General features: G+C 50.3%; 1 protein-coding gene and 1 pseudogene across 2 annotated transcripts; both read left to right on the top strand.

The window, feature by feature from the left end:
- The first annotated feature begins 700 nt into the window (after window positions 1–700).
- Window positions 701–11,942, top strand: CLN3 (CLN3 lysosomal/endosomal transmembrane protein, battenin). Of its 2 annotated transcripts, none has more exons than XM_036303156.1 (16): window positions 701–1,529; window positions 1,705–1,832; window positions 1,982–2,069; window positions 3,672–3,723; window positions 5,125–5,196; window positions 5,556–5,635; window positions 5,743–5,828; window positions 6,552–6,624; window positions 6,712–6,855; window positions 7,611–7,741; window positions 8,403–8,449; window positions 8,539–8,607; window positions 8,700–8,755; window positions 8,874–8,967; window positions 11,333–11,473; window positions 11,580–11,942. In XM_036303156.1, exons 2-16 carry the CDS (start codon window positions 1,787–1,789, stop codon window positions 11,697–11,699), a joined length of 1,299 nt encoding a protein of 432 aa, XP_036159049.1. In that variant the 5' UTR covers window positions 701–1,529; window positions 1,705–1,786; the 3' UTR covers window positions 11,700–11,942. The 2 variants fall into 2 exon arrangements, with proteins under 2 accessions (XP_036159049.1, XP_036159048.1); XM_036303155.1 differs by having other exon boundaries at window positions 706–1,529; window positions 3,627–3,723.
- A 1,206-nt stretch (window positions 11,943–13,148) lies between these two features.
- Window positions 13,149–14,640, top strand: LOC118652859 (annotated as a pseudogene).
- Window positions 14,641–16,237: the final 1,597 nt, after the last annotated feature.

Here is a 16,237-nt window from a genome sequence, read left to right as displayed (position 1 = left end):
AGGGGGCTGGTAAGAGCTATGGCTTCTCATTTCAGGGTCATTAATGCTTCCCCAAGGGGAAGAAGGGGCTGGATTGGCGGCTTCAATGCTGTTCCTAATCTGCCGAGTCATTCTTGTGAAACAAAACTTAGCTAGGTTTTGAATTGTGGTTATTTGTGTCTGCCCCCCACCCTCCTGTGAGTTCCTTGGGGGCAGAGGCCATGTATGACACACTGATGAGTTTCTAGAGCCCTGCATGGGTGTAGAACCCCACTTTTCATTGGTTGAGTGACCTGGGAAGACCAAAGGGAAAGGAGCACATTTCTAACAGCAGCCTGGCGGCCTGCTTGTGAGAAAGAGCGGACACAGGGGGGCACAGGGATTGGAAGCCCGTAGGAGATGTCAGCGGGGGAAGGAGGTAATGGAGAAATCACAGAATGCTGCTTTACCACCTAGAGCAGTGGTTCTCAACCTTCCTAATGCCGCAACCCTTTAATACAGTTCCTCATGTTGTGGTGACAATTTCATTGTTACAAATTGAACATAATTAAGGCATAGTGCTTAATCACAAAAACAATATGTAATTGTATATGTGTTGTCCGATGGTCTTAGGCGACCCCTATGAAAGGGTCGTTCGACCCCCAAGGGGATCGCGACCCACAGGTTGAGAACCGCTGACCTAGAGGAAGGTGAGAGAATCCCTCCTTATTTGGGACTATGTGAAGTGGCATTGATCTCCACCTCTTCCTCTAATCCGCTTCTGGAGCCCCACTTCCTAAATTCCTACTTAGATAAAGGGGATGAGATCACAGAATCAGAACCTTGGGCCTTAGAATCGGCTGGTCTGGCCCCCTGGGAGCAGGCAGGAATCCCCAGCAGCCTGCTCAGCCAGCTGCTTTCCTAAGGTCACCTTCACATCTAACTTTGTATGATCATCAGTAACTTTCCTTTTTTGTTGTTTCCTCACCTGTAAAAGCGGGGGTTGGACTCCTGTGATATTCTTTGGTTCTAGAATGATTTGGTAAAGGGACCTCTTAACGCCTTGGATACTGCCCATAAATACTTCATGACGTTCTCTTAGGCGGGTGTTACCATTACATTCCGTTTCTAAAGCAATGTCAGGACAACAGAAAGGAATAAGAACGGCCTGCAGCTGTCCGTCTTTGTTCCAGGCCAGAAACGGTCGTGGCTGAAATGAGTCGCCGGGCGGCCATATTTGTTTCTGGCAGGTGAGGGCCGCGGGCGCTGAAGCCGCGCGCAGCCATGATGAGTGTTGGCACAGGACCCGCCGCGGCCGCGGGCGCCGTTCATCTAACGTCAGGGCTCTTCGTGCTGATCCCGCCCACTGCAGTTTTAAACCAGCGGTCCCAGGGTTCTCCTGGCCTCTCTCGGCCCCACACCCCGGAGCTGGCGAGGCCTGCAGCGAAGATAGAGAGGAAACCCGGAAGTGGTGAGGTCCTCCGAGCACGTGATGGGGGAACCCGCCGACGCCGTCACGTGACCCGCCGACCTGCTGCTCCGTGGTGCGGAATGTTCAGCTGCTCTTAAAGGTACAGGCTGCAGGGACCCCCTGCTTTAGAGGGGCGGGGGCGGAGTCCGGCGGGTGAGGCGTGGTGGGGCGTGGGAGAGCACGAGATGGATCCCCGGCTTCGCGTAGTGGATTTCGGGGGGCGCAGCAGAGAAGCGCAGCTGGGACCAGCAGTGGGGCGCTGACCCTTCTCACAGGGCACAGACCCTCCCGGTCCCATCGGAGCCGACTCCGAACGTGCGCTGACTTTGGACCCCTGGGGACCCTGAACTTGATGCCATGGGAGGCAGCGCGGGCTCGCGGCGACGCCTTTCAGACTCCGAGGGTGAGTACTGCGGCCCCCGCGCTGCAGCGACTGCCTCTGGCCGGGACCCCCCTGACAGCTCCGGAGCGGAGCAGGCGCCACCCGGGGGACACCGTGCGGTCACCATACCCCTGAGAGGGTGGGGGTCATGCCTTCTCTCGCCCTCGCAGGAGCGGTGACGGCCCAGGAACCTCGGGAACCTCGGCCCCCGCCGCCGGACCGGCAGGGCGCCCATTGGAAGAACGCGATGGGCTTCTGGTGAGCGGCCCAAGAGCTCAACAGAGTGAAAAGGGGCTGGAAGAGGGAGGCCACCCGAGGAAAGAGGGGGGTAGAGAGTTGGAAAGGGAGCTGAATCCACAGATATTTACTGAACCACTTGGTTTGCCTGAGGCAATGTGTAAATTTCCCAAATTTAACTCATTTACTTACCACCTTAACGTTTTGGCCAGATCCTCATACCACCTGTGGGATTACTTACTTGATTTTATTCCAATCAATTAAGCCTTTAAATTCATAAATATACGTTTTGGGGTTTTTCTTTTCATCCTTATCTGGGGATATTTTCCCCATTGATTCCCAGAGTAGAAGGGAGGGAGAAAGGAGAGAGAGAAGAAAGCATCGGGGTGAGAGAGACACAGGGATTGGTTGCCTCCCACACTCACCCACCCTTCCCTCTGCTGGCTGATATCTAACCATTGAGCCACCCGGCCGGGGCACTGTATGTATTTTTTTAAAGAAAACTTTAAATCACTACTCTATGGAAAGCCAATATTTTCCTAATGCACACTTAAATAAGTGCATCGCTACTTTTTAAAATATATTTTTTATTGACTTTTGGAGAGAGAGGAAGGGAGAGGGGGAGAGAGAGACATCATTGATCGGCTGCCTCCTGCATGCCTCCTACTGGGGATTGAGCCCACCACCCGGGCATGAGCCCTGACCTGTGACCTCTTGTTTCATGGGTCAGCGCTTAACCACTAAGCCACAGGGCTGGGCACTTTTTATAAGAGCATCCATCTGCCTCCTAAAATTACTTTAAGTGCTGAAAAATCCTCCTAGCACCACCTAAACATCGAGGACTTGGATGGCAGATTGGGTTGGAAGTGACTTCCCATGTAACTCTGGTCACATAGCCTCTCTGAGTCTGTTTCTCAGCAGTGAAATGGGAAGAGCAATAGTCCCCCCTCCATGGGCTTGTGAAAAGGACCCATGAAATCTCTGGCGCTGGGCCCAGTTCCATTCCCATCACTGAGTGCTGCCCTGGAGGATGAGCGTATGCAAACAAGGTCCTCCATGGATCATAAAGGACTTCGGTATTATCTTGTTTTGACCCTTCTGGAACTGCTCCAGGTGGAAGAGAAATTTGTGTCGCCGCTTGACGCATGAGTAGACCGAGGCCACACAAGTAGGAAGCAGCAGACTTGGGGCCTGAACATAGCCCTTGGTTTCAAGCCCCAGGAGCTTTCTACTGACCCACAGCGCATCCGAGACAGAGGCTCAGTGGATGAGAAATGCCCCAGGAACTGGGGGGAGCTCAGAGGAACAGTCATCAAGGAGACTCTCTCCTCTTCCTGGGAGAAGTCTGGGAGATTAGATGTGAACCCAACTCTGTGATCCCAAAGCCCGTATTTCCAACCCTAACACTGAATGGAGATGAGTCTGGTGATAGAGAAAAAAGTGGGAGCTTGATTGAAGGAAAGGGGAGGATTGGTGCTAGGATTGCGGTTAGATTGTGGGCCTGAAAGGAGGTTAAGATCTGTTCTAATATGTCCATTATATCTCAGTAAATGCGGGGGAAATCTGTCCTCACTCCAGGCTCTTGGGCCTTTGCAACAACTTCTCTTACGTGGTGATGCTCAGTGCTGCTCATGACATCCTCGGCCACAAGAGGGCATCTGGAAACCAAAGCCATGTAAGTGACCCTCTCCACCTTCACTTCTGTGGGAAGAGAGGAGGGACTCACCTGGGGCAGAAGCGCCCTTGAAACACTCATAGAAGGGTAGCCAAGTGGTGGGGCAAGGGGCTAAAGTTCCCAGTCTCCCCGATCTCAGAGCAGGAAGGGTCTTTAAGAGTCAGTTGGTGCCAGGTGTACACACTCAGGTGTTGGCGGGGTAGGACCAGGGTCTCTGGCAGATTCTTAACCCTCACACTGTTAACATTTGGGCTGGATAATTCTTTATTGTGGGCCTGTCCTGTGCATTGTTGGGTCTTTAGCAGCATCCCTGGCCTCTTTGCCAGATGCCAATAGCACCCTCTGCCCTCCAGCTGTGACAATCAGGAATGTCTCCAGACATTGCCAGATGTTCCTGTGGGAGATAATCACCTCTGGTTAAGAACCTCTTGTCTGTGAGGATCTCGAGGGCACATGTCCAAGGGGAGCAGCTGCCACCTTGCAGGTCCAACAAGGAATTTGGTTCAAGATTAGATTTTCTGGAAACCCACATTTTTTAAAAAATATATTTTATTGATTTTTTACAGAGAGGAAGGGAGAGGGAGAGAGAGTTAGAAACATTGATGAGAGAGAAACATGGGTCAGCTGCCTCCTGCACACCCCCTACTGGGGATGTGCCCACAACCAAGATAATGCCCTTGACCGGAATCGAACCTGGGACCCTTCAGTCCGCAGGCCAATGCTCTAGCCACTTAGCCAAACCAGTTAGGGCGAAACCCACATTTTTAAATAAAAGTTCCTGAATGTATTACCCAATTAAGTCTATTTACAGGGCCATCTTTGGCCAGGGGGCCATTCTATGGCAACCTCCTCCTTCCCATTGTGCACACAGAGGTCCAGGAGGCCAGTGCTGACGCAAGACCATCCTTCAAGTCAGAGCAGAGCTGAGACTAGAGCCAGGCCCTGTTTGTCTACCCCAGTGGTCAGCAAACCGCGGCTCGTGAGCCACATGCGGCTCTTTGGCCCCTTGAGCGTGGCTCTTCCACAAAATACCATGTGCAGGCGCACACATACAGTGCGATTGAAACTTCGTGGCCCATGCGCAGAAGTCGGTTTTCGGAAAGGAGATAGATGAAACGAGTATACAGGACGAGTGTGGATGGGAGAGTTGGAAGGGGTCGACCTCAGCGAACGTACCTCAATCAGATTGAGGACGTTTTTAGCAAAGGCCAGCTTAGGAGTACCCTGATTAAGTTAATAACAATGTACCTACCTATATAGTTTAAGTTTAAAAAATTTGGCTCTCAAAAGAAATTTCAATCGTTGTACTGTTGATATTTGGCTCTGTTGACTAATGAGTTTGCCAACCACTGGTCTACCCTCTTGCCTCCCTGGGTGAAACACTTCCTTCTTTCCCATCAGGTAGACCCAGACCCAGTCCCCACCCCCCACAATAACTCATCTCGCTTTGACTGCAACTCTGTCTCCACAGCTGTGAGTACCCATCTGGTCCTCCCCTGACCCCCAGCCCCACCCCCTCAGCATCCAGCTGGGACTGTCCTAGTTATAATCATTAAGACTGCCATTCCCTGAGCCCTCTCTGTGTGTAGCTAATATTGGCTCATTTCATCCACATAGCAGTACTGTGAGCTAGGCACTGTAACCATCCCCATTTTCCAGATGAGGAAACTGGAGTCAGAGAATGTGAATACCTGACACACAGCTAAGGAGCAGCAGAGCTGGGACTTGAACCCAGATCTGAATTCAGAGCCTGTCACAGGTCTCCTTGGCCACTTGGTTCAGAGGTTTGTCCCGGGGAAGGTCTGGGGTCTCACTCTGTCCTCCTGTCCCAGGCGGTGCTCCTGGCAGACATCCTGCCCACGCTCGTCATCAAATTGCTGGCTCCCCTTGGCCTTCATCTGCTGCCCTACAGGTGTGGGGCAGGGGGCAGGAAGAGGGGGGCTGGGGTCTGTGAGGAGGCTGGGAGGGCAAAGGGGTGAAAGCAAAGCTGACCTTGCCCTTCCCTCCCCTCCCCCTCAGCCCCCGGGTTCTCTTCAGTGGGGTTTGTGCAGCTGGAAGCTTCATCCTGGTTGCATTTTCCCACTCGGTGGTGACCAGCCTGTGTGGTGAGCATGAGATTTTGTGTCAGGTGGGGGGCCCAGAGGAAAGGCAACAGAGCATTTGTGGGAGTAGTAACCCCAACTCCACAAAGGGAAGAGATTATTTTTGTAACCCTCAGAAGCTGCTAGGACTGCTCAAGGAGAAGACGGGAGATGAGGTCAATTTGGAGGGGTAGGAGGGGTGGGACATGAGAGGAAATGGATGAATTAGATCAGTGGTTCTCCACCTTCTGGCCCTTTAAATACAGTTCCTCATGTTGTGACCCAGCCATAAAATTATTTTCGTTGCTACTTCATAACTGTAATGTTGCTACTGTTAGGAATCGTCATGTAAATATCTGATATGCAGGATGGTCTTAGGCGACCCCTGTGAAAGGGTCGTTCAACCGCCAAAGGGGTCGCGACCCACAGGTTGAGAACCGCTGGATTAGATGGAGATGGAGATGGAGCTGGGCAGAGGAACCAAGACTCCATCAAGGGTGGAGGAGGCGTCCAGGATGAGTTTTTGCTCCTGGTTTGATGACAGTGGGTGTTAGTGCCATTCATTCCCTGTGAGAGGGCATTCAGAGGAGGGTTTGGTTCTACTTCAGATCCGGAGCCCCGCCCATCCAGGGATTTGTTTTTAGCCCCTCTGAGCTGATGCAGAGGAGGCCATAGCCAGACACCGCCAGGGATTGGGGTATGGGGAAAGGCTAAGTATGGCCACTGTCGTGCTTGTCCTCCCTCCAGGTGTGGTCTTGGCTAGCATCTCATCAGGTCTGGGGGAGGTCACCTTCCTCTCACTCACCGCCTTCTACCCCAGGTAAGCAGGCAGGGAGCGGGGAGTGGGGAGAGGAGTTCCCACCGCTGGCGTTGGTCCTTCTTAGTGCTCCAGTGTCCTCCTCCTCAGGGCTGTGATCTCCTGGTGGTCCTCAGGTACTGGAGGAGCAGGGCTGCTGGGGGCATTGTCCTACCTGGGCCTCACCCAGGTGGGCCTCTCCCCCCAGCACACCCTGCTGTCCATGCTGGGCATCCCCGCCTTGCTGCTGGCCAGGTAAGCTGTGCGGGGCTGGGAGGAAGAGGGGTTTGAGGAGACAAAACTAGATCAGGATCCAAATCCTCAGATCCCTTCAGCCTTGTTATGAGGGATGCAGGTTCTAGACTCTGACAGGCCTGGATTTGAGCCTGGAGCCGTCACTTGTTAGCCATGTGGGATGGGACAAGCTGCTTTACCTCTCTGACCCTCGGTGTTCCCATATCTCAAACGGTGGCCATTCTCCTTGCTTCCCTGCAAGGCGATGTGTGTGAAGCATCCAGTACAGTGTGGTTCCCAAGGTGACTTGAGGGTGGACTTGATTAATTTGATGTGTATTTGGAAAAAATTTTAACCAGTCAATCAAACCTGTGATTTCACAGATTATTGCTTAGGACAAGGCCATGTAGAAAAAGGGAATCAATTGAAGGAACGCATTAAGTAAAACATATTATACACAGGAGGAACGTGGATGTGGCAAACAGCATGAAGACAAAACATAAGTGAAGTTTGGGAGGTTCTGGCCTAGCACAGAATGAACACACAATAAGCAGTAGCTAGAGCAGCCATTAGAGGAATGTCAAGCAAACAGCTGGCTGGCGTAGTGTGAGCCAGGAGTCAGGCGAAGGCCCCGGTCGAAGCAACAAGGAGACAAGTTCCAGCTCCAGGGAAGAAAGCGTTTTTCTACAGTTGGGGCTCTGGCACAGGATGGGGGTGGGGTGCCTCTCCCCGCTGACAGAGGCTCTTGGCCCTTCTCTCCTTCCACCTACTCCTAGCTATTTCTTTTTGCTCACATCGCCCGGGCCCCAGGACCCTGGAGGGGAAGAAGAGGCAGAGAGGGCAGCTCGGCAACCCCTGATGAGCAGCGAGGCCCCTGAGACCCCCGAGGCCCCCGAGTGGAAGCCAGGTTGGAGACACAGGGGGTCCTCATGTAGCCTTCCTCCCCACAGTGCACCGTGGGAAGGGGAAGGGGATGCGTGAGAGCCGACCACAGTCAGCTAGTCAGGAAATACTCATTGGGGACTTACTGTGTGCCAGACCCTCCAATCACGGAGGTGCGTGGTGAGTAAGATGAGGAAATGAGGCCGCCTCGTAAACAACGGAATCAGAAACATATTGGTAAGTGCTGGAAGGACATAAGGCAGTGATGTGCTAGAAAATGACGACTGGGGGAAGTGGAGAGTTCTGCTTAGAGGAGGTGGTCAGTGAAGGACTCTTTGAGGAGGTGTCATTGGGCTAAAGTTTGATAGACAAGGCCTCAGCCCCGTGGACATCCGGGAGAGCAGGTTCCAGGCAGAGGGAGCAGTAAGTGCTGTGGGAACGAGCCGGGATGTTCAAGAAACAGAAAGAAGGGCCAGTGTGGCTGGGGTGGAGCTGGACAGCCATCAAACTGTACAAGAGCCAGGAAGAGGTCTTGTCTTTTTTTTAACCATGGTGAAATGCACATAACATGAAGTTGACCTGTTTGACCATTTTAAGTGTACAATTCCACCTTGGCGGGTTGATTCTTTCCCAGCAGGAGCCCGTATGCCAACCTCACCTGCCCTTCTCTCCCTGCTCCTCTGCAGACTCCAGCCCAGGCCTCTCCCTTCAGGAGAAGTGGACTGTGTTCAAGGTATGGACGGTGGCTGGGGCCCATCCCCGCCCGTGGCCAGTGCCCGTCTCCCAGCCAACCACGTACGTTATGTCTTCTGGCTCTTCCAGGGCCTGCAGTGTTACATCCTCCCGTTGGTCCTGGTCTACTTTGCTGAGTACTTCATCAATCAGGGGCTTGTGAGTGAGGGCACCGGGAGGGGTGTGGGAATAGAGATTGAGGTGGGGGCCCACGTGTCCCCATTCATCTCCCTGTCTGGTCTTTGCTGCAGTTTGAGCTCCTCTTCTTCCGGAACACGTCCCTGAGTCACGCTCAGCAGTACCGCTGGTGAGAGCAGTGAGGAGGGTGGCAGGACGGGCAGTCTGCCGGGTGGGCCTGGGGTAGGAGGGGCTGCCATGTGAGTAGGCACCGGAGGGCTTCCTCCTCCTCCCTGCCCCTATCTCAGGTACCAGATGCTGTACCAGGCCGGCGTCTTTGCCTCGCGCTCCTCTCTTCGCTGCTTTCACATCCAGTTCACGTGGGCCCTGGCCCTGCTGCAGGTATGAGGCCCCTGGCCCCCACTCCATTCCCACCTTCGCTCCCAACTTCCCCAAGCACAGGAACAGAAGGCCATCAGAGCTGCGTGTCCAGTGTGTCCTCGGAGCCAGGCAAAGCTGATGTAAATTCCAGCTCCTGTACTCAGTAGCTGTGTGACATAGGGCAGGTCTCCAAACCAATTTCTGTTTTCCTGATCTAGAAATCAGGCATGGCCACCATCTACTTCTCAAGGTAGTTGTAAGAAATAGAGATGAGAAGAGGAATGAAAGAACAGGACTTTATACTGTGTCTCAATCAGTTAGAATCACTTACATCATGATTATTTGCACAAGCCTCATGCAGAGACACAGGCCTTCAAATAACATTTCTAACAATAAGAAAATGCACAGTTCTTTTATTCTGCATGGTTAATTATAATAGAACTAGAGGCCTGGTGCACAAAATTCATGCACTCAGGGGGTCCCTCAGCCCAGCCTGCGCCCTCTCGCAGTCCAGGAGCCCTTGGGGGATGTCCACTGATGGCTTAGGCAGGGAGCAGGCCTAAGCCGGCAGTTAGACATCCTTAGAGCTTCCATGGAGGCAGGAGAGGCTCCCGCCACCATCTCTGCGCTCGCCAGCATGAACCTGGCTTCTGGCTGAGCAGTGCTCCCCCTGTGGGAGCGCACTGACCACCAGGGGCAGCTCCTGCATTGAGCGCCTGCCCCCTGGTGGTCAGTGCGCATCATAGCAACCGGTCGTTCTGCCATTCGGTCAATTTGCATATTAGCTTTTTATTATATAGGATCAGTGACATTGTTCTCAACAGATTGTATGTCTCAAGGCTGGTGAGCAAATTCAACTACCCATGACAAAAGTAATCTACAGCTTTAAGAAAACAAACACCTTTCCTACAACAGTCTAACAAAAGCACTTTTTTTAAAATCCTCACCCAATGACATGCTTAGAGAGAGGAAGGGAGAGAGAAACAAACATCAGTGTGAGAGAGAAACACTGATTGGTTGTTTTCTGTATGTGCTCTGACTGGGGTCGAACCTGCCCCTGAAACCTTTTGGTGTACAGAACATCACTCCAACCAACTGAGCCGCTCCAGCTGGGCTAAGAAAAGTGCTTTTACATAATCAGCATGTATTGTTTCTATAGCCCCGTAGGTAACTATTAAAATAAACTTTCAATTACTATAGGAATGTCCTTTGCCCTTTTTAATGTACTTAAATCCATAACAAGATCTAGAATAAGTATAGATTACACTTTAACCTTATGGCAACAGCATGCCAATGTCCTCTAACTTTCTCCTTCATTTATTGAAGCAGTACCGCCAGCCCAGGGCTCTGTAGAAGCAAAGGCCCAAATTGTTGTGTTAATACATCTTAACTCAGGGTTCTTCATTAGATACTGCTGATGTGTAGTTTATGACTTTAGTTATATATAATTTCAACCAAGACTGCTTTGTAGAAATAGGGGCATATAATCATTTAATTCCATTACAGAAAGCGTATAGCCTAACGCCGCAGATGAAAGTGTTTGCAGTGTTTCACAGGTCATGTTAGTATTACCAGAGTGTTTTTTTAAATGCAGATTTTTGAGCCTCGCTCAGATGGAATGAATTAGGACCTCTAAGGGTGAGGCCTGTGGGTGACCCTCGTGTGCATCAAGTCATGAACCGCCCTGGTGACAACCCTGCACTCCGGAGGGGACACTGGGATCCCCTGAGGGGCTGGGGCACTGAGGAGGGACCTACACCCTTGGGTGGGGTCAGAGAGGCTTCCTAAATGAGGTGGGAACGGCTAAGCTGGTGTGTGTCCACCTCAGTGCTGGGCCACATCATTCTTTGTGGTGGGCTGTCCGGCCCCTCTGGCCTCCACCCGTTAGATGCCAATAGCAGCCTCCATTCCCAGTTGTGACAGCCAAGATCTCCAGACATTGCCAAACGTCCTGTGGGCAGCAAATCAAGCCCCATTGAGAACCACTGGCCTAACCGTAGCCTCAATGGGGGAAACTACTCAGGAGCCCTTGGGAGGAGGAATGAGGTCACAGGAGTAAGTGACCCTGGTCCACGCTGAGCTCTGGACAGTGGCAAAGGGATCCCACGTGAGGGGAGGTGGAATGGCATTCCAGGGAGTAGGAGTGACGTGAGCAAAGGGGCCAGAGAGGGGACCCATGGGGTCTGGGATGTGGGATAGGGTAGAGAGAAGGCGTGACCCAGATCCCAGGGTCTGGTAGGCCAGCTGGATGTTGGGATTCAATCCCAGCCTGCCAGCCCTCTCCCTCATCAGTGTCTCCAAGAACTGGGGCCACGGGAGGGATGGCAGCCTCCCTTTCTCCTGCCGCGAGTCCAGGCTCAGCCCTGCCCTCCACCTGCACCCACAGTGCTTCAACCTGGTCTTCCTGCTGGTGGACGTATGGCTGAGCTTCCTGCCGAGCATCTACATCGTCTTCCTGATCGTTCTGTATGAGGGGCTCCTGGGGGGTGCTGCCTACGTGAACACCTTCCACAACATCGCCCTGGAGGTCAGCACCGGTCGGCGAGGGCTGTGGGTGGCCTTTCTGGGGAAAGCCAGGGCAGGGGTGTGGAGAACGGAAGCCTCACCCCTGCTCCCTGTCCCCCGTCCCCCAGACCAGTGATGAGCACCGGGAATTTGCCATGGCAACCGCCTGTGTGTCCGACACCTTGGGGATCTCCCTGTCAGGGCTCCTGGCCCTACCCCTGCACGACTTCCTCTGCCGCCTCTCCTGACACTGGGCTTCTTGGGACACAGGACTCACTGGCAGATGGGCAGGCCAGACCCCGGGCCCACAGCCCAGGGCCCAGCCATGAGCTCTGCCCCTGGACTTCCCGGCACAGCTGGGCTGTAGAGAAGCACCAGGTTTCATCCACCCTTGGTCAGGGGGCAGCAGCTTTCTCCCACTCCACACTGATCTCTGGGACTTTCTTCTTGGCATTATGCCCTTGGAATAAATACCTATATTTATTGATTGATTCTGGTGCCATTTTCCTTCTTGAAAAAAAGTTTATTATAAAAGTAATGCCAGCCCACTTTGGAGTATATACAGGAGAGTGTAAAGACAACATTTCAGCAGATTTCTGCCTAGTCTTTCAGGCTTATTAATTCGCTCGCTCACTATGAGGCAGTCTATACACATTTTTCTCCAGCATGTAAGTTTCAAACACGCAGGGAAGCTGAAAATTTGTGCAGTGAGCACTCACATAGGTACTGCCTGGCTTCTGCTATAACCACTTTGCTGTAGCTGCATCAGCTCTCCATCAGTCCATCTTATTCTTGTAATGCACTTCAAAGTAGGAGGCTGGGAGCTGGCTTTGGGCATTCTTCACGCCGGGTCTCTTACTCTTCTGCTTGGTCAGCTGTGAAGACCTTACACCCCAAGACTGAGGTGGCCCAATCCCAGATAGTGTTGGCGGTTGACATCAACACAGCCTGGGGGTTGTAGAACATTCTGAGGACCAAGTTGGGGCCTAAAAGCACCATAAAGATGCTTGTTTCTGGTGCTGGGGACATCAAACTTATTAAAGATGGCAAGTGCTGCTTCCTGAAATGCAAATTCAGTACCCAACAGCCTCCTTGGTAGCCAAAGTGGAGAGAGCCCAGATGATGGAACCACTTCCAGTGTCCTAATCGCTGGAGAACTGCTAACACAGATGGGTCTCTACGTGTCTGAAGGTCTCATCCCAAAATCTTAACAAGGATTTGAAGCTGCAAAGGAAGAGGTACTTCCGTTTTTAGAACAAGCAAAGAGATTCTTGTTCTCTTTCTCATTCTCTCTCTCTCTCTCTCTCTCTCTCTCTCTCTCTCTCTCTCTCACACACACACACACACACACACACACACACACACACACACACACACCCCTTTCCTTGCCCCTTCCCTCAAGGCGCGGACCTGTGCTTTCTTTCTCCTAAGCTCCAAGGGCCCTTCTGCCTCTGTAACTTGATTCCTGCAACCACGCAGCTGGCTCACTTCTTTCACAGCTCATTTGTCTACCTCTGTGACCAAAAAAAAGTAAGTAAGCGAAGAGATGGACAGAGAAACACTCAGGATGTGGCCAAGCATCTCTCTGTACTAAAGTTCATGCTGAACGTGCTGATGTCTTAGCAGGGGCTGTAGTTGACTCCATTTTGACCATTAAAAAGCAAGAGGAACCTATTGACCTCTTAATGATTGAGATCATGGAGCAGAAACATAAATTTGAAACTGATACAAGCTTCATAGCAGGTCTTGTTTTGGATAGTGGGGCATGACATCCTGACATGAAAAAGAGAGTGGAAGATGCATACATCCTCAAATGCAATGTGTCATTAGAATATGGGGGGGCGGGGGGGAGTGAATTCTGGCTTTTTTTTTTTTACAAGAATGCAGAAGAGAGAAACAGTAAAAACTGAAGGAAGATTCATTGAAGATAGAGTTAAAAAATAGTAGAATGGAGCCAAAACCGGTTTGGCTCAGTGGATAGAGCGTCGACCTGCGGACTGAAGGGTCCCAGGTTCGATTCCGGTCAAGGGCATGTACCTGGGTTGCGGGCACATCCCCAGTGGGAGAGGTGCAGGAGGCAGCTGATCGATGTTTCTCTCTCATCGATGTTTCTAACTCTCTATCTCTCTCCCTTCCTCTCTGTAAAAACTCAATAAAATATATATATATAAAAAAAAATAGTAGAACTGAAAAGGAAACCCTGTGGTAACTCAGATAAAGGATTTGTTGTTATTAATCAAATGGGAATTGACCTATTTTCTTAAGATGCTCTTGTAAAAGAGGGCATAGCGGCTGCACAGAGCTAAGAGGAGAAATATGGAAAGGCTGATTCTTGCTTGTGGTGGGGCAGCTCTAAATTCTTTTGGTGGCCTAACTCGATGGGGACATGCAGGACCTATCTATGAGTATCCCTTGGGAGAACAGAAGTTCACCTTTACTGAGAAATGTGACCAAGTAAGCACAGTCACTCAAATCAAAGACGCAAATAAGAGATGTCTTGAGGGCCGTTGAAATGCTATTGATGGCTGTGTCGCTCCAGGCGCTGATGCAGTGGAAGTGGCAATGGCAGAAGCCCTGATCAAACATGAGCCCGGGGTAAAGGGCAGGGCCCAGCTTGGAGTTCAAGCATTTGCTGCTGCTCATGTGCTCATTGTTCCCAAGGTTCTTGCTCAGAATTCTGGTTTTGATCTTCAGGAAACACTCAGAATGTCCGAAATCAGGTCCACTTGTGGGTGTGGACTTGAACACAGGTGAGCCAGTGGTAGCAGCAGAGTCGGCACTGGGATAACGACTGTGCAAAGGACACAGCTTCGTCACGCCTGCCCTGTGATTGCCACCACCATTCTCCCCGTCGATGAGATCGTGCGAGCCGGAGCATCTTCTCTAAAAGGTTGAATTGAAGCTTTCCTTGCATCATCTGAATGGGGAAGGCGACAGAGTGAGCCTCAAAAAGAGCTGTGGGGTTTTTGCCCACGCTTCAAATGATTTTCAAAGCAATTTCCTTTTCCCATGTGAAGGAAGAGAAGACACTGGCATCTATTCAAATTCCGAAGTCTGAAATGATAATTACAGTACATTTTAAATTGCTTTCAGTGTATACACATAAAGCAGACCATTTTCACCCAAAACAGGATGTTTTGCTTTATATCAGCTTCTGTGATATAAAAATACATGTTAGAGAAGCATGTTGTCTGCCTTATTAAATATTCCTTGAAAAAAAAAGTTTAATGGTTTAATGTCTCCTAAAGATGTATTTTAATTTATCCAATAGTTCCCTATTAAGCATTTAAGTTTATTTATGCTAATATAAATAACACTTAAGCAATTTAGGTTTTGAAAGCATCTCTGTTTCCTTAGTATGAATTGCTGTGTGTGAAACTATTGGATCTTTCCATTGGACTTTTCATGCTTTTGAAGTAGCTTTGCTAAAGTGCTCCCCGCAAGAGTTAAGTGGTAGTGAGTAGAAAGATGGATGAACTAGAGGCAAGGGAGTTGAAAGAGCTGCAAGGATAAAGTGGCAAAAATAAATATAGAGAAGGCAGAGGTAGAAAATGGCTGAAGGCATGGAAACTAAGGGACAGATGAGAAGAAATCTTTAGGTAGACCACATTTTCACACCTCTGAACCCTGTTTATACTGAAACATCCATTCCCAAACCTCCAGTGCCATCTTTTTCTCGCTCAAATTATCCTCTCCTACATGTTTCCACCAAGTCGTTTTTATACAGTTGGTATATCTCTGCAGTCCTCAAAGGGTACATTACCTCAAAGGTAATCCTCAAAGGTAACATAAGCTTTGTATTTTGAGGACTTGGCAGTTGCCTACAGTGAATGTGCAATAAACGTGTTTAACTTGAAAAAAAGTAGGAGCCAACTTGAATACACTTCCCTCTGCATGCTTCGGTGTGCACATTATTAACTAGAATCCAATATTTTTGTACAGTCCTTTCTTAAAAATATGTTTTTATTTATTTCAGAGATGAAAGGAGAGGGAGAGAGAAACATCAATGATGAGAGAAAATAATTGATCGGCTGCCTCCTGCACACTCCCCACCAGGGATCAAGCCTGCAGCCCAAGCATGTGCCCTGACCAGGAATTGAACCATAACCTCCTGGTTCATAGGTCGATGCTCAACTACTGAGGCTCACTGGTCAGGTTGTACAGTCCTTTTTAGGTACAATTTATATACAGTAAAATGCACAGATTGTTATATTTTAAGTAACTGATGTGGGCTTAGCAATGTTTCCCATATTTCGCTGTTACTATCTCTACCATATTTGCTATATCTATGTATACGAGTACTTATACTTAATATTTTTTATAAAGTTACGAACTTTTTAAATATATATTTTTTTATTAATTTGAGAGACAGAGAGGAAAAGTGGAAGAGAGAGAGAGAGAGAGAGAGATCAATCGGCTGCCTCCTGCACACCCCCTGCAGGGGATTGAGCCTTAAACCCAGGCATGTGCCCTGACCAGGAATCCAACTAGTGACCTCTTGGTGCACAGGACGATGCTCAACCAACTGAGCCACACCGGCCAGGCTAGGTCTCCTTTATTTTCTTTCAATAATGCTTTGTAGTTTTCAGAGTATACATTTTACCCTTATTTGCTAAATTTTTAAAAATATATGTTTTTATTGATTTTTAGAGAGAGGAAGGGAAAGGGAGAGAGAGATAGAAACATCAATGATGAGCCTGGCCAGTGTGGCTCAGTGGTTGAGTGTCAACCTATGAACCAGGTGGTCACAGTTGGATTCCCAGTCAGGGCACATGCCCAGTGGGGG

This window comes from Myotis myotis, unplaced genomic scaffold (genome assembly GCF_014108235.1).
Source record: "Myotis myotis isolate mMyoMyo1 unplaced genomic scaffold, mMyoMyo1.p scaffold_m19_p_35, whole genome shotgun sequence".
NCBI lineage: Eukaryota > Metazoa > Chordata > Mammalia > Chiroptera > Vespertilionidae > Myotis > Myotis myotis.
This window is presented reverse-complemented; position numbering and strand designations above follow the sequence as displayed.

What these genes read in the sequence shown, in the direction of transcription:
- CLN3 (XM_036303155.1), top strand. Translation starts at nt 1,787, where the DNA reads ATGGGAGGCAGCGCGGGCTCGCGGCGACGCCTTTCAGACTCCGAGG. An exon ending in ACGCCTTTCAGACTCCGAGG is followed by an intron (nt 1,833 to 1,981) that starts GTGAGTACTGCG and finishes TCGCCCTCGCAG; the next exon opens with GAGCGGTGACGGCCCAGGAA. An exon ending in GGCCCCCGAGTGGAAGCCAG is followed by an intron (nt 7,742 to 8,402) that starts GTTGGAGACACA and finishes GCTCCTCTGCAG; the next exon opens with ACTCCAGCCCAGGCCTCTCC.